This window comes from Pongo abelii, chromosome 5, assembly GCF_028885655.2.
Source record: "Pongo abelii isolate AG06213 chromosome 5, NHGRI_mPonAbe1-v2.0_pri, whole genome shotgun sequence".
In the NCBI taxonomy this organism is placed as follows: Eukaryota; Metazoa; Chordata; class Mammalia; order Primates; family Hominidae; genus Pongo; species Pongo abelii.
The window spans coordinates 3,128,433-3,152,733 of NC_071990.2; the positions used below are offsets into that span (position 1 = coordinate 3,128,433).

Here is a 24,301-nt window from a genome sequence, read left to right on the forward strand (position 1 = left end):
CTTTATATATGTGCAGTTATTGTATGTTAATCACATTTTAATAAAGCTGTTAAAATATTGACCTGAAAATTAACTGTATTATTGAATCATCGATAATTAGCAAATAGAACGAAACTATGGAAAATGCCCTCTTAAATTTCAATTTAGTCAACTTAGATCTATTAGAGATTTTAAATCAGACCTTTTATAGTTCCAAGTTAAATCTCTAAAGTCAGTTGTAACAGAATCTGACAAAATGGGCTGTTTTCTTTTACCACCTTCTCTCTTAACCCATTGAAGGCTTCCTTTTTTCAACTCGGTAATTGTAATGTCCCAAAGTGTTTAAGGGGTCTCTCCATAGGTATGACAATGGGATGATTCTTGGTGCTTCCCATGAAACTCTCTTGAGATCCTTTCCACGTCTCGGAAAGGCACCTGTTCTTATTTGCATTTTGCAGATGAGGAAACTGAGTCTCAAAGAGGTTAAGGGGGTCGCCCGAGGCCATGTACATGATTGCGGCTCGGGGCTCGGCGTCCAAAAGGGTGCCTGCTCATCCTCCTGCCAACTTAGTTGACACAATTTTCCTTTCTAAAGGCTTTCCCCCAATACCGTTGCCATTCTTAGGGCTGGGTGCCGTCGAAGCCTCCTTGGAGTTAAAGGGCTGCTAGGAGGAGGAGGTGGGACGGGAGGTGGCCGTTCTCAGAGTGCTTAAAGAACTAATTAAAAATTAGTCTTTTTAAATTTTTAATTAAATTAATCTAATGTCTGTAGGGAGAAGTCTCACGGCCTGGGAAGACGGTGCGGCTGGCTTCAGCCCTTGAATGCCCCGCGTCAATAATAATTAGGGTGTGGGGGGAAACAAAGCGAGGGCGAGTTCTGCTGGGCGCCCGTGGGCTCCTAGAGGTCATTGTCGCACTGCGACTAAAGTGGGCTTTCCCAGCGCGTCCAGAGACTTACTGGTGTGCGGGAAAGGCCGGCAGGACAACCAGGGACAGCTACTCCGCCCCGGGCCGGCAGCCGCCCCGCCTCGACCACGCCCCCAACCCGAGCCCGGGATCGCCCCTCCCCGACCACGCCCCTCAGCCCCGCCCTTCCGGGGCCGAAAGCGAAAGCGCGCTCGGTCTCTCGGTGCTCGCTCCATCGGGTCTGGCCGGGCTGGCAGACCTGGGTCTGACGCTGTGGGCGGGGAGCCGTGGGGCAGCATGGAGGGGCTGGTTGCCGCCGCCGGCGGGGACGTCTCCCTGCACAACTTCAGCGCGAGGCTGTGGGAGCAGCTGGTCCACTTCCACGTCATGCGGCTGACGGACTCGCTGTTCCTGTGGGTGGGGGCCACGCCGCACCTGCGCAACCTCGCCGTGGCCATGTGCAGCCGCTACGTGAGTGCCTGGCGGCCGAGGGTGCGGGCGGCGGGGCGGGGGCGCAGGGGCGCCGGGCCTTCGCGAGCTGCAGCCCCCAGGCCTCTCTCGGGTCCACAGGGCGCCCGACTCCCCCGAAGCCCTCCCGTGGGATGTCTTAGGAAGCCCGCGGGCGCCAGGGCCTGCACCACCTCGGGAGCTGCGCGCGGGCCCCGAGTCCCTCTCCCTGTCCCGCCGCCCCGCAGCTGCGTCCCGCACTGGTCTCTGTAGGTCAGAATGTCCTGGGCCTCTCCTCGCCACACGCGCGCTGGGGGACGCTTCTACCTCGTAGCTCTCCTGCCATCTGGATTTTGAGCACACTGATAATTTTTTGGGGACTCCTGCGTCTCCACTGGATGTCTCAGGCATTTCGCACTAGGCACACATCAGGCTCTCTTCTCCAAAGCTGCCCCCTCCTCCGCCTGCCTGGCGCTGTGATGGTAGCTCCATCCTTCTGGCTGTGCGCTCGGAGCCTCGCAGTCGTCTTTGATTCCTCTTTCTTCACGCTCCACGCGCTGAGTCCCTAGGGACTGCCACCAGTCAAAGCAGACAAAACCCAAGCCGCCCTCAATCTCCTTCACCCTGCCGCGCTGGGCCAAGCCTGGGACATTATCATTTCCCCTGCTCTCCCGCCTTTCCGGCTTTGCGCGTCGCCGCCTGGTTTCCTGAGGCTGCTGTAAGAAAGTGCCACAGACCGCGTGGCTTAAAAGAACAGGTGTATTCTCAAAGTTCTGTAGACAAGGTCTCTCACTGTCACCCAGGCTGGGGTACAGTGGCATTATTATAGCTCACTGTCACCTCAAACTCCTGGGCTTAAGTGATCCTCCTTCCTCAGCCTCCCGAATAGCTAGGACTACAGACATGTGCCACCATACCTGGCTAAATGTTTTTTTTTTTTTTTTTTGTAGAGATGGAGGTCTCACTATTTTGCCCAGGCTGTTCTTGAACTCCTGGCCTCAAGTGATGATCCTCCTTCCTCAGTGAGCCCGACTCTCTTATAAGAACATCAGTAATGTTGGATTAAGGGCCCACCCTACTCCAGTATAACCTTGTCTTAAATTATATCTTTTTTTTTTTTTTTTTTTTAAAGCAAAGTGCAATGGCGTGATCTCTGCTTACTGCAACCTCCGCCTCCCAGGTTCAAGCAGTTCTGCCCTCACCCTCCTTAGTAGCTGGGATTACAGGTGCGAGCCATCACGCCGGGCTAATTTTTGTATTTTTAGTAGAGCTGAGGTTTCATTATGTTGGCCAGGCTGATCGCGAACTTCTGACCTCGTGATCCGCCCGCCTCGGCCTCCCAAAGGGAAGCAAGTCCCTTTGGAAGTAAAGAATCTTTATGCTAATCTTTATCCTAAAGTGCCGGGATTATAGGCATTAGCCGCTGCGCCTGGCCTAAATTACCTCTTATTTACTTCTGCAGAGACCCTGTTTCCAAACAAGGTCACGTTCATAGGTACCCAGAGGTTAGGACTTCAACATATTTTTTGGGGAGACACAATTCAAGCCACAACAGTGCCTTGTAACCAGGGCAACAGAATGATAGTTTTAAGACTGAAGTTGGATATTTTCATTTTTCTGCTCAAAACCTTTCACGAGGTGAATTCAGAGCACTCGAAGACTCCAGTGACCTTCGGGCTCTGTTACCTCTTAGAGCTCCTGCCTGTCCTGGAGCTGGGCAGTGCAGGCCTCCCAGCCGCGTTAGCTCCCTCTCTCAGCCGTTGAGTGTTTCACGGTGAGGTTTGTCTGCTTGCCCAGGGTGAGCATGTGTTTCTGTAGCTCCTGATGCACCGCTCTCTAAGTCCCTGTGGAATGAATGAGTGAGGTCCCCTCAGCGAGAGCGCTCTGAAGCCAGTGAGGCAGTGATGACTGAGGGTGCTGGGGGCAGGAAGTCATGGGCGAGCCCATTAGCTGTGCACAACAGCACCTGGAAAGGCCTCAGGAAGGAGATGGCATCTGGATTCCTTTCTCGCTTTTCTTTTCCTCGGTGTTTCCTTTTTTCCTTTTTCTTTTCTGGAGGGTCCTGGCAGTGGACCTTTGAGCAGGCGGCAGCGGAAGAGGCCTGGGGGACCAGGGGTGATGGGTGGGGCTGTGTGCTCTGTGCCACCCCACATTCTCTCCTTATCCCAAGGCATAGTGGGCAGGGCTTTGGGCACTGGTCAGATCTAGTGTCGCTGCCTTGTGCCCCTTTGTGCAGTGCTGGTTTGGGCTGATAAGTTTGGAAGAAGTAGGCTCCTCTTGTGGGTGGTTTTGGTCACCCGATCCCATGGTGGTCACAGCTCCCAGTGGGGTGTATTTTCTCATCTGGAAAGTGCCCCTCCAGCAAGGCCAGGCAGGAAAAGGAACAGGGGATTGATTGAGTTACCTGACCTGTCAGAAGTCCAGTCCCTCTCACTGGCCACAGTGTGCCTGGATGTTCTCTCCAGGGGCAGAGGGCTGAGCCAGCTGGGGAAAAGAGGTGCAGGCCTTAGCTTAAGGCAGGAAGCCCAAGGTTCCTGTGACCCGTGGGCCGGCCCTCCATCTACCGTCCATGCAGGTAGAGTCTGTGGAGCTCTTGTACCTTGGTGGCAGGGCTGAGCAGTTGTAATAGGGACTTTGTAACCCATAAAGCCTGAACTAATTACTATCTGGCCCCTCTCACGAATTTTGCCAGCCCACGCATGGAGAATGGCACCAGACGGTCTGTGAGGTCTCTTCCCTCCCGCTTCCCTAAACTCCCACATGTAAGACTGTAGAGAACAGACACCATGCAACCCGGAGCTGGCTGACTTTGGGTTGAGCAGGGATTTCTGGTGCCCAGAGAGGCTGCAGGACTAGTGAGACACTGAGTCCTACCAGCTTGAGGGAAGCTGGCCTGGGACCTGGGCCCCTGCCTGCTCAGGGATTCTTGGACCCCCCGCCTGGCTTCTAGGAGTGGAGGGTGGTGCTTCAGCTGCAGCAAAACTCTCTGGGCATGCATCTGCTGGGAGACCACAGTCCTAGTGTGATTTTGGAAGTAATGAACTATTAAGGGTAACACGATGGGCTTTACATTTTACTTTTGGTAGAAAAAGGCCACCCTGGGTAAGGTAGATTTCCTTTTTTCTAGAAGGTTTAACTGTAAATACTGTTGCCATGCAGCTAAATGTTGAACTTGAGGAATCTGTAAACAGCAGGCTCATCAAGATCATATTTTTGTATCGTTTTTAGTGAAGAAGCATACAGTAAATGCTTTCATTCTTCTCCTGTGTTTTTTGATCTCCTGCCTTTTACTGTCTTTTGTGGAAGTGGTTTTGAACCTTTAGGAGATGAGCAGCGCCTGTGGTCCATGCCGTGCCATACTGTCCGGCGCACAGTAGCTATTTGTTCAGCTCACTTGTCCCCACCAGGACAGCTGGGGGCAGGGGGACCAAACCCCAAAGTCTCTGTACCTCTATAAACCTTGCCACTTTCCAAGATTCTCAGACCTCTGTAGCCAGGCTGCTTCTCCTAGAAATCTGCTATTTTGATAAAAGCAATTTTGGCCATATTACCAATAAGTGGGTTTTTTTTTTTTTTTTTCCTTTTAAGCTAGACCTTTTTACTTTATTTTTTTATTATTATTTTTTAAATAAAAATGTAGAGACGGGGTCTTACTTCATTGCCCAGGCTGGTCTCAAACTCCTGGTCTCAAGCAGTCCTCCCTCCACAGGCTCCCAAAGTGCTGGGATTGTGGGACTAGCTAGACATTGTTAATGGTGAGAGATTACTCCCAAAGTAGTTGGGAGCAGGTTACTCCCACATCTCCGAAGGGCCCATTTGTTGATCTGAGCATCATTTGTACTGCTTGTTTTACCTTATTGCTTCTTGTCTGAAATGAGGTTGGCCAAGCATGTTCAGAAGTTGTTATTTTCCCTATTTGGATGCTGGTGGCTGGTGCCCTTTGTATCAAAGTCACAGGGCACTCACTGACCCTGAGGAGCCCACAGGAGCTGGAGCAGCATGTTCCCTCACAGGCTGAGATGAGATTAGGCATCCTGCCTCTGAGCCAGCTGCTGTGGGGCACGAGGCACCAGGGCAGAGGTGCCTAGACTGTGAGTCACTTTCTTCTTACCGTGGCCTTAATGATCTTGTTGGCTTCCCTTTGGGTTGTGATGTTGCCCTTCAGTATGCTTTGGAGTTGCAGACACTAAAACAAGCCTTTCGTGTGAAACTGGTCCTATAACTTAACAGCACTGTGGGTTCATCTTTCCCAACTCTGCTGACCTTGTATGCGACATGGGGTCCACCTACTTGGTTGTTGACGGACGCCACCCCCTTTCCCTCGGCACCTGTGCCTGTCCTCGCTGAACCTGCCACTGCCATCCTTGTGAAGAATCAGAAGCCCTGAAGCCAGAAGTGTGGCTGGCCTGTGGGGGGTGGAGAAGCTGCAGTGTGCCCTTTGCTTTTCTTTTAGGACTCCATCCCCGTGTCTACCTCCCTCCTTGGAGACACTTCTGACACGACCTCTACTGGCCTTGCCCAGCGCCTAGGTACGTACCCACAGCTGGTGCTGCATGGCCAGCCAGGTGGGAGCCCCACTTTTTAATGGAACCATGAAGCAAGTCCCTTTGGAAGTAAAGCATCTTTATGCTAAGAACCATCACCTCATTGCTGCTGGGAAGCACAGACCTTTGCATGTTGGGTCTTATTTAAGGGGCATGTTCCATGCTCGCCTGTCACCACCACCGTCCCAGGGCTGGCCTGTTTCCAAAGGACTCCCACCTCGTCCTTGGGTGTGTCCTTGAGTCCATGAGCTGATTTAGTTCCCTTCTGTAAGTGCATCACCTCCTCCTGGGAGAACAGCGTGAGAATTGCCCACAGCCCCTGTGGGCGGTGGCTCAAGGTAGCCTCCCGGGCCTTAGGAGGAGTCAGTGCAGCTGGTGGAGCAGGTGTCACCTCTGTGCAGGAAGGACTGTCCTCACTCACAGTGTGATGCCCTTCAGGGCTCGGAGGGAAGACTGGCCTGGCCTGTGAGTGTGGCGTAGAGCGGGGATTAAGCAAAGGTCATGAGGCTGAAGGCTCCACTCCTCCCACACCCCAACACACTTCCCGTGGGCCAGGTAAGGCTTCCATGTGCTCTGTGACCCGCAGCCCCAGCCCCAGTGCCTGTGGCCGGTGTGCACAGGATGCCTGTCTCCTGTCCAGGCCTGGCGTTCTCCAGCAGGCCCAGCTGCTTCAGCTCTGGAGTCTTCTCTGTGTCTCAGGCAGAGAGGGACCTGGTGCCTGACAAACAGGAACCTCTGTGTCAGTCACACTGAGGCAAATGCACACGAATAGCATGGCACGTGGCCCAGGGGGAAGGCAGGGCAGGGTGGGGTGTCACCAGCAGGCCCATGACAGTGTGTGGATAGGACAGAGGTCAGGGAGGGCACAGGTCAGCATTTCAGGAACTCGCAGTATTCTCTTTCTCTCCCTTGGAGGTAGAGACCTGACTTGTAAGTTACTTTGGTAATTTTTAACTAGGAAATAATTTAAAATTTACAGAAAAGTTGCAAAGAAGATAGAATTCCTGCTTAGCTTTTGCCCCGATTCCCACTTGCCATCCTTCCCTCTTTGTGTTTATATCTTTTTTCTGAGCCACATGAAAGTAAAAGCCCCCTTTTGTGTCTGTGTGTCACTCTGTGTTTGTGACTGTGTAAGGGGTAGCACACTTACATGGAACAGGTTACTGTGTGCGCATGCCTGGCGGGAGAAGGCTCAGGAAGGTATTCATATTTATACAGACAGAAAGCTGGGTGGGGTTGCGGACACACTCCAATAGAGAAGGTGGTGTGAGTTTGTCTGGCAGGCCATGAATAACTTTTATATCAATAAGGTAAATTAGTCTTCAAAATATCTGTGAGATGGAGGCCTAGTATCTATATGCAAAAAAGAGGGGTTCTCAGTATCTCGACTATCTCGACAAGTCAGGGGTGTGCTGTGGCTTCCAGCATCTCTGAAGGGACTGGTGCTGCAGAGCTCAGACCAAGAAGGGGTTTTCCAGCAAAGTCCTGTGCTGTGTCAGTTGTCTCGAGCCTGGGTCTGGGCCCTAAAGTTGAAAATGCACTATTAATGCACTATAATGAAAAGGGAGAGGTGTCCTGAATCAGTATCTTATATGAGAGATGAAAGCAGGTAGGGAAAGAGAAGGCCTGGGGGGTTCTCAGTAGCTCTGGAAGCATCGCAGGAGTTGGTGTGGCCAAGGGGACCCAACCTCCTATGTCCCTGGAGGGCACAGCTTGGGTCTGAGGGGCTCAGTGCCTCCGGACACAGCGTTGTTCCCCAGAAATCCTGTCTCTGCAGTTAGAACAGTTGGAATCCCAGGGGGCCCCCATGGGGTAAAGGGGGGATGTTCCTGCCCCTGGGATAGGGCAGGGTGTGACTTACAGGCTCCTCCTAGCCAGCCTTGGTGAGCCCCAGCTTCCTACCACACTGCCTGCCTTCAGATCACCTTCTACATGAGTGGTCCCAGCCTGCCTAACGCAGCTAGGAAAGGATGAGGTTGGTCCCTAATGGTGGGGGAAGCCTAAGAGGCTTCCTCACTCCCCGCAGGGCTGAGCAGATAACTGGGCACAGCTGTCCACCTCGGGGGCACACTGCACCCAGCACACTGGTGGGAGGCTCTGTGCTAAGTACTGTTAGCTGTTCTTTAAACGCCGGCTCTTGGAATAACCGAACAGCTGCCTTTGTCCAGACACATTCCTTTTTTTTTTTTTTTTTAAATAAAAAAACAGCTTTACCAAGACGTAAACACATGCCATACAATTCAGCTGTACTCAGGCAGAGGCTGTGCTTGCCGCTGCCTTGCTTTCTCATAGATGTGTTTGCTGCCTTGTAAGGACAGTCAGTTAATACCCAAGACCTTTCCAGCCCTAAAAATCACACAGCCTTGTACAGCTGAAAAAAACAGTCTTTTGGGGTCCTGGGCTCTCCCTTTCCTCAATTTCCAAACAAAGCTGGAAGAGGTTTCCATGCCACGGTGGGGCCGGGGCCTGCGCCTGCGCCCCCAAGCCACACTGCCTCTCAGGGTTCTTGGTGGGACCATAACTCAGACGGCAGCAACTGAAAGGACAGAACTGCTGCCCAGATGAGATCCTGTGACGTGTGTTCTAAATCGGCCTTTAGTAATGGTGCAGGTGGCCTGGTGCCCCTCAGCCTCACTGCACCACCCTTCTGCCTTTTGGTGATGAGGCTAAGTACATGGTTACCATATGTTGAGGTGGGGGCAGGTCAGTGCCTCTCCAGGGGTGAGTAGTTCTGCACTGGCCCTGCATGTGGGTGAGGCTAAAGGAGGAGGCCGAGCAGTGGGGCAGGCAACATCCAACTGCCTTAGACTTCTTGCCCACGTATTTTCAGGATATTGGCTTTCAGATTCCGGGTATATGACTCTGCTTGATTTTTGCAGTTGGCCCAATGTGCACCTCAGCCATTTTCTATTGATTCTGTAGAAAGGGACTAAAACTTACATTCAGTAGAAAATTACATGTGTGTCCATATGCCTATCTGTGCACACACAAATACGTTTGTGTATACACATATATGCAAATGCATGGAAATGTAGGAGGGAGGGAAGTGGAACTGGTTGGGGTGGGTTGGTGCTGAAGGAGAACTGTAATATTTTATTTTAAATACTTTTTTTTGTGTGTTTTTTTTTTTTGAGACGGAGTCTCACTTTGTCGTCCAGGCTGGAGTGCAGTGGCACGATCTCAGCTCACTGCAAGCTCCGCCTCCCAGGTTCACGCCATTCTCCTGCCTCAGCCTCCCGAGTAGCTGGGACTACAGGCGTCCACCACCACGCCCGGCTAATTTTTTTTTTGTATTTTTAGTAGATACGGGGTTTCAGCGTGTTAGCCAGGATGGTCTCAATCTCCTGACCTTGTGATCCACCTGTCTCGGCCTCCCAAAGTGCTGGGATTACATGCGTGAGCCACCGCTCCCGGCCATTTTTTGTGTTTTAAAATTTTTTTTTAAAAAATCAAAACACCAGAAACCCCTCTCTGTAGGGCAGAGGTTCTTAAGCAGTACAGGGCACCTGCAGGGCCTGTTCCTGCAGACAGCTGGCCCCAAATCCTGGCTTTCTAGGTCCGGAGGGCTGGGTGGGGCCCAGGAGCTGCCTGGAAGAAGTTCCCGGGAGGCTGCTGAGGTGGGGCCTGCCCTTCAGAACCCCAGGTCTGGTGGAGAGACTGGGAGAGGCCTGAGTGACTCGTCTGCATTTGCAGCACCTGTCTGAAGAGAGGCACGGAGATTAGAGCTTTCTTCTCTCCCTACAACCCCATCCTCTTTCTGAGAATTTCCCAGCTGCACGTGGCTGTGAGGAACACGGGGCCTGCAGTATTTCAGGAGTGGCTGTATCAACGTGTTTTCTCTTTTTAGCCAGGAAGACCAACAAACAGGTGTTTGTCAGCTATAACCTTCAGAACACAGACAGTAACTTCGCATTACTTGTAGAAAACAGGATCAAGGAAGAGATGGAGGCTTTCCCCGAAAAGTTCTAGCTGAGTGGCAGAAGTGAGAATTTGTAAAGTTATGTACAATGTACATGTAAATAAATGGATTGAATTTCAGTTTGTCATCAGGCCGCGTTCCCGTTTGGTTTTTAAGGGGTTAATCTTTTGAGCTTCCTTCTCAGCAGTGTGTGGGCCAAAAGGCTCATACTGACCCACCTGGTGAAGGAGAGGCAAAGTGGGCAGTATACACTTCCTCATTTGGCTGTGAATGATAGAGGGATGAAATGGGATTTTTGTTGGGATTGAAGGCTGTAATCTAATCTAAGAGTTTCAATCAGACATGACTGTTATGTGCATCCTCAATTAGAATTAAAGTGATGTATAAATATGCTTTAGATTTATGTGTGCATTCCTCAGAATTCTGCCTTGTGAATTGATGCATTTATCTCCTTCTCATTGCAGTGAAACCCCAGCACACTTCTCTTCTTGCTGTGTTCTCCCTAAACCCTTCCTCTGGGCACTCCTTTTTTGCTGTGTTCTCTCTTGGGTCTACATTTGAGCACCTCCCTACATTGCCCCATTACTGCATTTGTGGTCTTGTGAAGTCTGACTTCTCTAGGCTCTGTCTCCTCATCTATAAAGTTGGAGTAATCCCCACCTTGATGGGTTCTTTTTAGGATTAAGCAGGTAGGTAGAAACGCTTTGTAAACTATAAGTGCCATGGCACTTAGATGTCAATTATAGTTTGATCTCCTTCCTTTTTATGGATTCAGAGGCTTCAGGTCCTTCTTTCTCTTCCTGTTATTTCATCATCTTCCCTTCTCCCCTCTCTTCTATCCCAAATCCAGAGTACCTCAGGTACCTGCTTTTGTCATTTGTACTCCTTAGCCTTTAATCTTTAATCCTACCCCTTGAAGTGGGTCCCAGTCTTGGGCCTTCTCCAGAGGTTCAGATGGTCTGGGGCCCAGGCTTTGGCAGGATTGAAAGCTCCCCTGGTGCCTCCATGCAGGCAAGGTTGAGGACCACTGGCAAAGAACTTTCTAATCTTTGGGGTCCGTCTGAACCCTTTTTGTTCATCCAGAGGCAAAAGTCTTGCATTGAGCCAGCAGCAGGCAAGTGAAGGTAGTGACCCTGGCCAGGATGGAAAGGCACGTCGGAGGAGTGAGTCTGTGGTTCCGGGTGCTTCCCTCCTTTGCAGACTCTCCGTGCTAACCTTGAGGCCCCGGCCAGCCTCATCGCAGCTTGCAAAGCTGAGTGGACACCCCTCTAGGAATATAATAGCGAGTGACACAAAATCAGGGCTATGGAGAGAAGAGTTTGGTATAAATACTTTATTAAAGAAATATTGTCATTTTCGTTAAAAAATACTACATTAGAGAAGAGAGTTTTGGGTTACCAGTCTTTCCTCACAGAATCACAGTGTAAGATATTCATTTTTTGACGTCTCTAGGAACCTTCAGGCCACGGATCAGCAGAACATAAACGAACAAGGGAAAAAAATTCCTCTTAATTTTACTGATGGCCCCCCGTCTCTCAGGTGGTCTGAGAGTGGCACTTGGTAAACAGTTTGTGTTTAATCCAGCCTCTGCCTCTGACTACCTTTAAGACCAGGACTCGAAGCAGAGTGAGAGGCCTCCCTCCACCCACCTCAGGGCGAGTGAAGACACAGCTTACAGAGGCATTAAAAGTAGTGACGCAGTGAGGTCTGAATGAACACGGAGGATTTTATTACTCATCATTAATGGTAGTGAAATGCCCTTCGGTGGATACCATCAGGTGAGGTAGGGAAGACATTCCAGAGGAAATCTGTCAATGGGGCAACATTTTTATTTCTGTACATTTACATACAAATTTTCCCCAAAGGTACAACAGATGCGACACCATGCAGACACGCAGCTGTGAACGACAGTTCAGAACTCAGCGTAAGCTTGTGCTATGAACGAGCACCGTCAGAGAATACCCACCCACACGTACAGAAACACAGTTTTTATATTACAACCTCAAGGACAGAGGGAGGGAAGTGTTCGCCGCTAGACGTGACACACCATACTGCTTTTGCAAAACACACGGGACATGAAAGCGAGGTGGTGCCTTCTAGACGAGAGGACAGTTGTAGTGTGGGCCTCCCCCGCACATGCGATACCTCGGGCCGGGCGGTGTGATGTCACAGGCCCACTTATGGCACTTGCAGTTTGGGATTGCTGATTTGGCTCTAGGAAGTGGTGGTGTCTGAGTGCGATACTTCCCTTACGAGGTTTGTTTTGTTTTCTTTCAGTTCTGTAGCCAAACCAATTTACCAGCTCATCTTCCAGATGCAGGTGATCTTACTCTCAGTAAACAAAAACATTTAACATTTTTCCTGTTTCTCTTGGGTGGTAATAGTTAGGGTATTTGATAAGAGTTTGACTTCAGGAAAAGAACAAAGTGAAGAAATGTTCAGCTCCGTCTCAGGTGTTCACATCTGTGCATAACTTTTATTGAAAGGCTGACAGGGTAGGCTAGCAGAATGCAGGGGTGTGTGGAGGAGAGTAGCAGCGGGTGGGAGGGTCAAGTTGAAACAGTAGGTGCCTGCGAAGGGGTCTCCCTATTAGCCAGGAAGGGAACAGCACAGAGGGGTTCAAGCGTGACAGACTGTGCTGGGAAGTGGGCAGCCATAGCAGCCTCCCCTGCGGAGCCAGGCGGGCCCAGATGCGTATCAGGCTTGGGTGAGTCCTGCCACCTTGCTCACTTGGTACCAGATTTCCCCGGGCTGTGCTCACAGGGAAGTGTTGCTGCTCTGGCAACATTTCATAAAGGTGTTCCTTGACAGCTTCAGATATCCCTAGGCTGAAGCTGCCACAGAACAGGCACCCAGCCTCCTCCTGAGGCTGCCCTGGGAGGAGAGCTGTGGGACTGCCTCGCTGGCTGAGAGACATCACCTGCTGACTGTCGGCAAGTCAGCCTCACTCACACCCGCTGGACTCTGGTCCCAAGAGCCCAGGCCTCAAAGCTAGCCTCTTTTCCAGTCATTGATGGATTAGTCCTGATGGCTGAAGTGCTGAGCACTGTCTTTGTTGGACCAGTTTTTTTATTGTCATTTGAGGTGGAGATCAGAGATCATGACGAGAAGTGTGTGAGTGCTGTCCCTTGCCACCAACTTCCTAGAGATTTCGGGCAGCACGCTACAGCTTCAATTTCCGGGGGGAAAAAAAAAAGTTTACACGACCAGTGTGAGACTGCTCACAACTTTCATCACTTAGCATATCCTTCCACAACACAGTACAGTACGTGGACTGCAGGTTGGCCTGCTGCTGAGGGTGATGGGTGCAGATGTACACCTGTCCAGGTGCAGGCTCAGGGGCCTCGCTGGATCCTTCCCACCTTCCCCAACTGCCTACTGGCCTGGCTACTGGATAGGTCCTATTCTGTACGTAATGGGGGTTTGTCGACAGGTGGCTTTGTAGCAAGTACTCCAAAAAAGGTAAAAGGAATTTCACAAGTTTGGCACGCAAAGGCTGCACAGATCTAAAGAAAGGCCTTTGTAAAGGTGAATGCAAACTAATGTTGAAACATGGAAATGTGACTTTAACAAAGAGGGAAGGTGAGGATGAGCTGGATATGGAGCAAGTGGAGGCAGGGAGAGGCCGGCCAGACAGCCTCCCTTCCTGGGTATCTCAAGATCCCAGGTGTCAGCGTGGTCCAGCCACTGGAAACACAGGGCCATGAGTCTGCTTGTCCCTTGCTGTGTCTTTACACATCACCAGGCTCTTACTGATGTGTGGACCGTATGTGGAGGAGACATGAGTGGCGACAGCAAGCAGCAGGCCGGGTGGAAAGCTGGAAGGGGAGAAGGTCAACCCCTTTTCTGCCCTGTGAATTCTAGCAACTGTCGGTTGGAAGTCACTTCATTGTCTCACCCAGGCCTGAGACCACAATTTCCCTGGAAGGACACAGCCCATGGCAAAGACATGCTTCGAGAAGGGATGAGTTGGACAATCCCAGTAAGAAGCCAGGCTGTCCAGAAAAGCTGGTGCCCAAGTTGCTACAAAGTGGTGCCTGCTCTTGCCAAGGAGGCTGTCTCTTAGTGGCCTTGGGTGTCCTACAAGTTTCCTCCGAAAATGCCAAGAGGAAACCTCCACTTTCTGGGGTGAAACGAGGAACACGAAGAGACCCCTGAAGGTCGAGGCAGGGGCAGCGTTGAGCTTTGGTGAGTTATTGCTTTCTTTCAATTTGTCTTGATGCCTTTGAGAGGCTGGAGGTCATTTGGACTCACCTATGAGGAATCTCCGCTCCCTGCCCGAAGCCCCACCTCTGTGCTAAGCGAGTGACTAAAAGCAGGAAGCTGGCCCAGGAAGGCAGGCGTGAGGGGGCCCAGCTCCTGCGGGTGCTCCCTGGAGTGATGTCTGAGGTGACAGCCATCCAAGCTGGTGATCTTCATGGTGTGTGCTCGAGGTCTGGGTGACGGGCGCGTGTGTGTGGAGGGCAGCCCTTCTGTAGATTTGCCTCTGCCATCTTTTTGAGTTATTTTCTAATTGTTTGTAGCTTAGAAAGTAGCCATGTTTTCAAGTAGCGCCGGCACAACAGTTGGCTGTGCACGAGGGACTTTTCTGCTGGAGCCAATCTAGGAGAGGAGGAATAAAAACGAGCACATCTCAGGCCTCGACGCATCTGTTAGCTGTGGACTCACAAAGCTGTGGCGATATGACCGCTGCTCAATTAAGATTTCTGGTGAAATGTTTAAGCTTTTTCTCCAAGAGCTTCCAGCGTCAAGTACAAAAGGATGATCCTGAAGGAAAGATGAAGCTGGTTTTAATGGCGTCTGTGAGCTGCTTTCCCTGCACACGGAACAGAAGCTCTTACCTTACAAACAGAAAGGGAAAAAGGACCTTAAAAAACCATACACAGACTCTCTAGCAAAAGCCAAATTCATGTACATTTCACTCTGTCTAAAATGCAGTCCTGGAAACATTCCGCGGTCCTGTCCTGCCTCTGCACACAGGCAGGCAGCCTGGGGGGCTCCTGGGTGCTGCCAGGAGCCATGTCCCGTCTCCCCAGAGGGACCGGCCATGGCCGTGGTCACTGCGGCATCTTCCCAGAACGACTGCGTCTCGCTGCCGAGGGAGGTGATTCCATTTGTGATCAGTGAGCGGGAGAGGGAATAAAGTGCTTCTCGTAAAAATGACCAAAATAAATACACACATTTAACGGCAGAAAAGTCTTGGAAGGGTTATTTCCAAAGAGTTTGTCTCCTCCGACCCGCACTCCTTGGACTTCTGGAAAGACAGGATTTCCCCACACCAGTTGAGAGGCTCAGCTTGGCTGAGGCAGCTTTCCCACCCCTGGCTGCGTGTTCGGTCCCTGGTCTGTAAACCTGTGCCCAAGCTGCCCCAGACCCTGGAGCCCCGGGTTCCGCAGGCTGGGCTACATGGCCTTCATGCCGTTGGCCGTGGCACCCTCGGGCAGTGTGTCACCCGCAGCTGCGGCATCGTGGAGGCCCGAGTAGTCCTTGAGCTCGGCGTTGGTGAGCAGCAGGGGCTGCTCCCCCTTCTTGTGTGGCAGCAGCGGCTGGCGCGTGTAGTGCTCCCCGTTGGAAATGTTCTCAGGCAGGTTCTGGTCCCTGCTCTCGGGCAGCAGGAGGATGCAGATGATGCAGATAAGCGTGCAGCAGGCAAAGATGATGTGGTGCAGGAAGTAGCCTTTCTGGTTGTGCAGCTCGATGATGGGTGCCGTCAGCATGCCGAAGCCTGCGCTGGCCAGCACCAGCCCCAGCCCGCCACACCTGCAGGGGGAGGGAAGCACAGGGAGAGCTGCCGTGGGCTAGTGGGCTGGATCCTGGGAAAGCTCGGGGTGGACCAGGAAGCCACCTCTGCGGGGGCCCTGCTGCCCTGGGCACTGCCCAGTATACCCCAACCTCACACATCCCGTATCACCAGCACCCCGGCTCCCCGACCTCACACATCCCATATCACCAGCACCCCGGCTGTATCTCTGTACAGGGCCACTCTAAGGCAGTGACTGTTTTTCCTCATCAATTCAAAAGCTTTTACTTAATTTATCTTTTTCTTTAATCTGATTCCTATTTTTATTGTTTTTTCAGGGCTGGGGGACCACGAGAACTTTATTTTGAAAGGCAGCTTTATATAATACTACTGTAAATAGGAAGCTGGTATTACTTGCCATAAGTAATAAACAAGGAAAAACAAAAGGGAATGAAACTATGCCATTTCCTGAAGGCCTGGGGGATTACCAAAGGTTAAAGAGGGTACTAAGGACATATCAGCAGGAACAGAGACTTTCTCTTTGTCATAACTGGAGAGATTGCAAGATACTTTAAAAGAGTAGTTTCCTCACTGAGGTGATGGCCTATGTGTCTCCTAAAATTGCTTACATACCACCGTTGGAAACGGTCCCATCTCTGAGGATTGTGCCTGAAGGGTCCCGCAAATGAAGCTGTGCACTGACAGAGGAACTCACTGCAGCTCTGAGCTCAGGATAACCAAAGTCCAGAAGGCCAGCCATTGATCTCCACTCCCTGCCTTGTACGGGAGCAGCCAAGAGTCCCAGGGATTAGTAGATACACAAAACTTACAGAACCCCTATCCCTCAAACCTCTCCACTTTGACCTAAAAACACATTACTGGGACAAAGGTGTTCTGTGGCCCCTGAGAAAGCAGTGCTGTGCCAGGCTGCACTCAGGTGGCAGGCCAGGCTAGAGAGGGCTGCCTGGTCCCCAGTTCTGGGGCCTCATTGAAGGGGGCAGGCAGAGGTGGCCTTGTCTCGAGGAAGGGGGAGTGGAGTTGTCTGCCTTGCTCCACGGCAGCAGGCAGACTGGTCCTTTGGTTTGGGGAAGCTTTCTAATCGGGTTGCTTAATTGTTAAGCACCCCCTTGAAGTGAAGAGACCTTTGTCCTTGGAACTGCTGAGGCTGAGTGGGCTGAAAGGGAGGTCCCTGCAACAGGTAGGAGGCAGGTAGATGACTCCAGCTCTTGACTAGTCTGTGGTTCTCTTGGTTGGCACTATAGGTAGCTCCTAACTCACCAAAAGACTGTCCTACAAGGTCACAAGACACAAGATCAACATACAAAAGTCAATTATATGTCTACATGCTAGCAACACCCAAAAATGAAGTTAAGAAAATTCCCTTCACAATAACATCCAATGAATAAAATGTTTAGAAATAAATAACAAAGGAATGCAAGACCTGTATGCTGAGAAAGATAAAACATTGCTGAGAGAAAATTAAAAAGATAAAAATAAATGGAGTGACATTCCATGTTAATGAATTAGAAGACTAAATATTGTAAAGATGGTAATTTTTCCCAAATTGATCTATACATTCCACATAATCCCTATCAAAATTCCAGGTGACTTTTTTTTTTTTTTTTTTTTTTTTTTAAGAAAACAGTGAACCGATCCTAAAATTTATGTGGAAATGCAAAACACTCAGAGTAGTCAAAAACAATTTTGGAAAAGAACAAAGTTAGAAGGCTTGCCTTCCCAGTTTCAAAACTATAAAGCCATACTACTTAAGGCAGTTTGGTGTTGGTGTATGTATCAATAGAGCAATGGAACAGAACTGGGAGTTCAGAAACTAACCTTCATATTTATGGTCAACTGACTGTAGATGGAGGCAAATCCAGTGAGGGGGAAGGGATAGTTTTTTCAACAGGTGGTGCTGGGACAACAGGATATTCACGTGCAAAAGAATGATGCTGGACCCTTCACATCATGTAAAAAAATGAACTCAAAATGGATAATAAAATCTAAGTGCTTAACTTAGCTCAAACCATAACGCTTCTAGAAGAAAACGAGAAAAGCTTTATGACCTTGGCTTAGGCAAAGATTTCTTACACATCAAAAGTAGGATCCATAAAAGAAAAAACTGATCAATTGGACTTCATTAGGATTAAAAACTCTTACCCTTCAAAAGATACATGTTTAAGAAAAGAAAAAGACCATAGACTGGGAGAAAATATTCGTGAAGCATGTATCAGATAAAGGACTTGTAACCAGAATATATAAAGAACTCTTTTTTTTTTTTTTTTTGAGAGTCTCTGTCGCACAGGCTGGAGTGTAGTGGCATGATCTCAGCTCACTGCAAGCTGTGCCTTCCAGGTTCATGCCATTCTCCTGCCTCAGCCTCCTGAGTAGCTGGGACTATAGGCGTGTGCCACCATGCCCAGCTAATTTTTGTACTTTTAGTAGAGTCGGGGTTTCGCTGTGTTAGCCAGGATGGTCTCGATCTCCTGACCTCGTGATCCACCTGCCTTGGCCTCCCAAAGTGTTGGGATTACAGGCATGAGCCACCACGCCACTCTTATAACTCAAAAAGAAGACAGATAATCCAGTAAAAAGATGGGCAGGCCAGACACAGTGGCTCATGCCCAAGGAGGCTTGGGCAGGGGTGACCTGGGCAGGGAGGATGGGAGTCCCAGGGTTCCCAGGTGGCCCTCGTAAACCAGATATACACAGGTCTATGCTAGTAACCCCAGGAAGATTCGCAGATTTGGAGCCTTTTTCTCAGAATGCAATGGAAGAATGGTGATTGTGTATGTCTGCGTGTGTTGGGGGTTTTTGTCCTGTTCTATAACAGAATAAGAGAAGACACTTCTCTCTCCCTTCTCTCCCCCTTCTCTCCCTCTAATGTAGAAATGACTGCCTCTCTGTAGGTTGCAGTCCGCCCATCTGCATCCACCATGGGCACAGGGCTTGGGGGCACAAGGGCAGCCTTGCCAGGCTTGCAGCCCTAGGGGATAAAGAGTCGCTGGATTCTTCCCTTTCCCAGCTCCTTCCTGTCCAGCGCATGACCAAGTCCTCAGGGCCTCCACTCCAGGCCACCTGGGTCTGCGTTCCTCCCTGGCGCATCTTCTGCACCCCCTGGACTTTGTTTCCTCACCATTGCCAAACCGATTTTCCTCGAACACAGAGCTAATCATGTCATCTGGCTGCTGAGAGTCCTCCAATGGCTCCCTCCTGCCTGCAAAGTGATGCACAGGTCCTGGGGGCCCCACCTCTTCCTCCTGTCCTCTGCCTTTCAGTCCCGATACTCATGGCACCGGGGTCCCTCAGCTCTGGCCGGTGCTCACTCTGTGAAGCTGGCCTATGCTGGCTCACTCAGCCGAGCTCCCACAGGCTACCTGGGTAGGGCGCCGTCTGTGCACTTCTCGAGGAAGGAGATGCCTTCCGGTACAGGGTTTTCGTTAATGTTTATTCCATTAGATGATTGTCAAGACCGGGGCATCAGCCATTAGCCTTCAAGCCTTGAGTAAACCCACATACAAAGAACCAGCCCAAAGTGAGCTACAGAACAGACTTTTGCTGCCACAAAGGTGTGAGTGCAGTGGCTGGGAGCAGGAGTGCCGGAGCCCATGAGCCTGGGCTAGAATCCTGGCCCCTCGCCCACCAGCTTCACCTCCCGAAGCCTCGGTCTGCGTCTATAAAACGGGGATGAGAAAAGCTCCAACGTCCAAGTGCGGTGGAGGTTAAAGCACAAATGTGACTAGCATGGGGACAGGAAGATCCGTGGATTGATTGGTTCCAGGTGGCATCCATTGAGTGCCGGGGAGGGGCCACCCAAGTCTTTCAGGGTCTAGGGGGCAGCTGGGTGTAGGAGGAACCAGAGCTGGAGAGGTTCAAGAACTGGGAGGCGAACAGGATGAGCCTCTCCCATGGGCCTAAAGCCTCCCGGCATGACATGGAGTCCTAAAAGTTGGCAGAGGGGGCTGTGCCACTGGGACCCTTCTCCACCCTGGCCTTCCTCTCAGTGAGGCACCAAGCCATGCAAACACTGCCTCCTCAAGCTGCTTCACACCCGCTCACCCTCACCCTTCCAGGAACCTCTGCCCCTGCTCCCCGAGCCCTAGGAATCCTGCCTCACCTCCTCCCGCCGCTGTGCACTTGCCAAACACGCATCCCCTCTAGAGCCACTATGTGTGGGGCTCCAGGCCACATCCTGGGACTCCCCAGTCCCGTCCACCCTTCTGAGTCCAGACTGAGCAGGCTCTCTTGGGCACTCCCCCTGCATCCTCAGGACACTTGTGTAGCCTGAAGACACATTCGCGTTGCGTGTCTGTGTGTCTAATAGACACCAGATGTTTCCAGGGCAGGACCAGGCTCCACTCCGTGTGCTGTCACCAGCACCTGCCCAGCCACTGAGACCTGGCTGGCACCTGGGCATCTACTCAGCGCTATAGTCGGATTTCTAGACTGGCCCTAGTAATTCCCACCCTGTGTCTTGAGTGTGTGCTGGGCCTCAAGGTACAAGGTACAAATAACTTACTTTTTAGCAATCAAATTTACGGCCAGGATAGTGAGATGTTCTTTCCACAACAAGGTTCCCAAAGGCGGATTCTAGCAGACTCTTGCTAGCTTTGACGAAGCGAGCTGCCTTGTGACTGTGGTCCCTATGGCCAGTGGCCAGCGAGGAGCTGAGGCTGCCAGCCCCACAGCCTGTGAGGAAAGAGCCTACCAGTGCCTGACTTGGTTTAGTGGTGGACCCTACCCACTGATGGCAGCCTCTGAGAGACCTGGAGCAGAGGACCCGGCCAGGCCGTGCCCAGACTCTGGAGCCATGGAAACCATGAGATGGTGGATGCATGCTACTTCAGGCCCCTGTGTTTTGGAGCGATTGGTTATGCAGCAATAGAAAACCAAGATACTCGGTGAGTGACAGATTCCCCTGCCTTAGCCACGGAGCGAGACTGACAGCCACCTCTCATGGAGGCTGTGACAGGCATCAGTACTTCATATTAGAAAGCCCTTCCCAGGGAGAGGCTGAAAGAGTTGCAGGAATAGCCGCACCACTGTGCTTCTGGGCCTCAAGAGGATATGGATGAGGAAGAGCAAGAATTTGGGGGATGTCTCCCAGATACTCACACTCTTTCCAGGCTGAGGGTCCCAGACCACTGTTCAAAGACACTCTGCATCTTTCTGTCAGTATTTGTTCATGTGCCTGTCACCTTACTAGTCTCTGAGCCCTTCAAGGGCAAGAATTATTTTCTGGGACATCAACAGGCACGTGTTGTTTGTGCTTAATAAATACTGGATGCTTGTGGATCACACTGGCTTCCTGGATAGGAAGGTCAGCTCACCCAGGTGAATGGGACAGGTTAAATATAGATGATCACTGCAATGAGCAATAAGACCAAATCCTTCTGTAAGATGAAGACTGAACACCTACAATAGCCAATTAAGTCTTTCTGGTAGACCTGGCTCTTTCAGGAAGCCACAGGGCATATCAGATGCTAGGGATAATGGACATGATTTTAACGGGAACATCATTTTCTCGGAAACCTCCCAGGTTTCTGCCTGACCTTCCTGGCACTAAATGTGGACGGCACTGACAAGCAGTGAGAGGACTCCCCTTACTCACACGGGAGTCACATACAGGAGGGCAGAGTACAGACCCCCAGGAGGGGTGGGCACAGGGCCACTGTTAAAGGGCAAACTGCATGGAACAAAAGCCTTGTATTGTGCCTGGTGAACCACATCATTCTGATTTATCTTGTTAACTGTGCCAAATGAAATGAAATATATTTAATTTTCAGATCATTAGAAAAACGTCTACCTATATGTCTATGTGTATACATAATATGCAACAAAATGTACGTATGCATATATATAATATAGAATATATCTTTTAATTTTTTTCTGTGGAAGCAATTCTCTGGTTTTCTATCAAAGATTCCTTGACATGGCCGGGCATGGTGGCTCATGTGCCTGTAATCCCAGCACTTTGGGAGGCTGAGACGAGCAGATCACAAGGTCAGGAGATCGAGACCATTGTGGCCAACATGGTGAAACCCCGTCTCTACTAAAAATACAAAAATTAGCTGGGCGTGGTGGCGGGTGCCTGTAATCCCAGTTGCTTGGGAGGCTGAGGCAGGAGAATTGCTTGAACCAGGGAGCTGGAGATTGCAGTGAGCCGAGATCATGCCGCTGCACTCCAGCAAGGTGACAGAGCAAGACTCTGTCTCAAAAAAAAAAAAAAAAAAAAAAAAAGATTCCTTGACATTATTCAGTACGATTAGGAAAAATTTTGGCAGAAGTTGGTATGCCATTTTTGGCTTCATTTTTTTTCTCTCCTGAAATGTCAGAGAAAGAGATTTTACATCCTTGGTTTTAAGGTGTTGGGTTCCTTTCCTGCCCCTGAAATGTGGGCTCTGCCAGTGCCTTTTTTGCTTTTCTCTAGGTTGTCACTAGAGGGCATCATACGCCCGTGTTTACAAGTCAGAGCTGCTTGATTTATGGACAGAGGAGAACCGAGGGCACGCACTGCCTCCTTGTGCTTTAGGAGCACAAAATTGTAATATCCACGGGATATCTTTATTTTACTAGCAATAGGATCTCAATAAGGTAGGAAGACTGATATGCAGGCCGACTTCTTACTAGAAATGGCAAACTTCATTGAATGAAGGATTCCAGAATCAAATTGCTGTTAGCCATGTGAACGTTACCATCTCACATTGAAACACCGGAGGCGAGCCTCCCATTCCAGCTCCTCTTTTATATTACTTAATGTGACTTGACTACATTTCTGTGAAGTCAAGGATGAGCAAATATTTGTACCATTTTTTACAGAAATAAATACAACTGCTGAAGATGCCCAGCGAAGAAGAATAATATGAACCGTCCTGTGCTGAGGCCAGGCCCTTTGCACATGGTCTCCATTCTCCACCCCTGCCTGACAAGGTGCCTGTAGTCAGTTTTGTTTTAAGACAAGGACACTAAAGCCGGCCGAGGGACGCGCCCAAGGCCACACAGGGAGGCGGCCTCAGGATCATGGGCAGCTCCGTCCAGCTCCGTCCAGCTCCTTCCCAGGCTCCGGGCCACATCCTCAGCACTGTCCCCTCATCCTGCCCAGCTCCTCAGTGCTCGCACCCCACAGGCGCTGCCGGCATGGGATGCATGCTGGCTTCCTGTCTGCTACTCACTACTTGTTTTCAGATGTCAGACATTTTTAAGACACGACTTTTCTTTTTTTTTTTTCTTTTTTTTTTGAGATGGCGTCTTGCTCTGTCGCCCAGGCTGGGGTGCAGTGGCGTGATCTCGGCTCACTGCAAGCTCCGCCTCCTGGGTTCACACCATTCTCCTGCCTCAGCCTCCTGAGTAGCTGGGACTACAGGCGCCCGCCACCACGCCCGGCTAATTTTTTTTTTGTATTTTTAGTAGAGACGGGGTTTCACCATGTTAGCCAGGATCGTCTCGATCTCCTGATCTCGTGATCCGCCCGCCTCAGTCTCCCAAAGTGCTGGGATTACAGGCGTGAGCCACCGCGCCCGGCCTTTAAGATACAACTTTTTAAAGAAGTTGAACAGACTCTGATACTCCCTTAAGCCCAGGTCATCCTGGCCCTCAGTGCCTATTCTTGAGGCAGCATTAGAGCGGAAGACAGATGTCAGGGAGTCGTCAGTCAGGGAGGCCCGTCCGACTTAAGACCTAGAAAGGGCCAGGGCTGCTGGAGTGGGCAGAGCAGGAGAAAACAGGCAGGTGTCATGATCACCAGCGCTTGCCTCTTCTCTCACCTGGACCCCTCCGTGAGGGCAAAGGAAGCCTCAGAGCCCACCTGGAGCATCCAGATGGACAGTGGATAGAAAAGATCCGCCCCAGCACAGCCAGCAGCTGCTTCCAGATCCGCCCAGGACCCCAGGCCACTTCTGTCCATGTCAAGCTGGGAGGTGGGTACAGTCAGATAGACTTGCAAAGTCACCCAACTCCCAACGTCTTACAAATGAATCAGAGGAGCTGTGCACTGGCTGATGAGAACCACCACCTGGCCTGGGCCTGAGCGGGTAGCTGGTTCTGTCAATGTGAGGTCTGAACAGAATCTCAGGAAACAATATTTAGTTAACTTGGCCTCTATCATCCTTGGGGCAATAGATTTCTGCAAGCCTTTGTTGCTTTTTGTGGGGGAACAAGTATGAAAAGTATAAAAGCACTTTCTGAACTTTTTGCAGAAAATTTCGTATCCTCATATTTGCTTCCAGGCAGTCCATCCTGGCCCCTTACCCTTTGCTGCCAGAAGGCTTGTCTGTAATAGTGTCCCAGGGAAAGGCTAGTTCTGTGCTAAGAAAGATGGAGCTCATGGGCCCCAGGCCGTCCATCGCGGCTTATCTTGGATTTCTCTTTGTGAAGTGGGGGGATGGTAGCGGAGTCTACTTCCATCCTAGGGCCTCCATGGGAACTGTTCCTCAGTCATTTGTAAGAAAGAGCTGTGGCCTCCCGATGGCACGGGTGAAAAGGGCTCCCAGCGAGAAGAGGGATTTGTCAGGAACGCTAGACATTCTCCCAGCCCGGCCCAGGGACCCCCTTTGGACTTAATTTCCTTTCATCCTCTGCAGGCACAAAAACATCACCAAGGGTCACATATTTTTTCCAGTTTGTCATCTTGGCAAGCTGAATCTGAGAACATGTTTGTTGAATTTCTATCCCCAAATCTTTCCAGGTTTGCATCAAAGAGGAAAAGCATACAGCATTTCCTTCTGTCTAGCTTGCTAAGCCAAATCTAACAGAGAATAATGATCCCTA

General features: G+C 50.7%; 2 protein-coding genes across 7 annotated transcripts in view; one reads left to right on the forward strand and one right to left on the reverse strand.

The window, feature by feature from the left end:
* Window positions 1-1,087: 1,087 nt before the first annotated feature.
* Window positions 1,088-23,734, forward strand: PSMG4 (proteasome assembly chaperone 4). Of its 4 annotated transcripts, XR_010140554.1 has the most exons (5): window positions 1,111-1,356; window positions 5,786-5,861; window positions 6,315-6,431; window positions 20,109-20,436; window positions 22,355-23,734. XR_010140554.1 is itself a non-coding variant. In XM_063725313.1 (4 exons), exons 1-4 carry the CDS (start codon window positions 1,183-1,185, stop codon window positions 20,141-20,143), a joined length of 402 nt encoding a protein of 133 aa, XP_063581383.1. In that variant the 5' UTR covers window positions 1,111-1,182; the 3' UTR covers window positions 20,144-22,342. The 4 variants fall into 4 exon arrangements, 3 of the variants coding, with proteins under 3 accessions (XP_024104911.1, XP_063581383.1, XP_003776783.2); XM_063725313.1 differs by lacking the exon at window positions 22,355-23,734 and having other exon boundaries at window positions 20,109-22,342; XM_003776735.5 differs by lacking the exons at window positions 20,109-20,436; window positions 22,355-23,734 and adding an exon at window positions 9,724-9,925.
* Window positions 11,114-24,301, reverse strand: part of SLC22A23 (solute carrier family 22 member 23) — a 187,810-nt gene continuing 174,622 nt past the window's right edge. For all 3 annotated transcript variants that reach the window (XM_009241400.4, XM_063725312.1, XM_054557135.2), the window contains one exon: window positions 11,114-15,555. In XM_009241400.4, coding sequence (XP_009239675.3) covers window positions 15,198-15,555 — 358 coding nt within the window. In that variant the 3' untranslated portion in view covers window positions 11,114-15,197. The remainder of the gene's footprint in view (window positions 15,556-24,301) is intronic.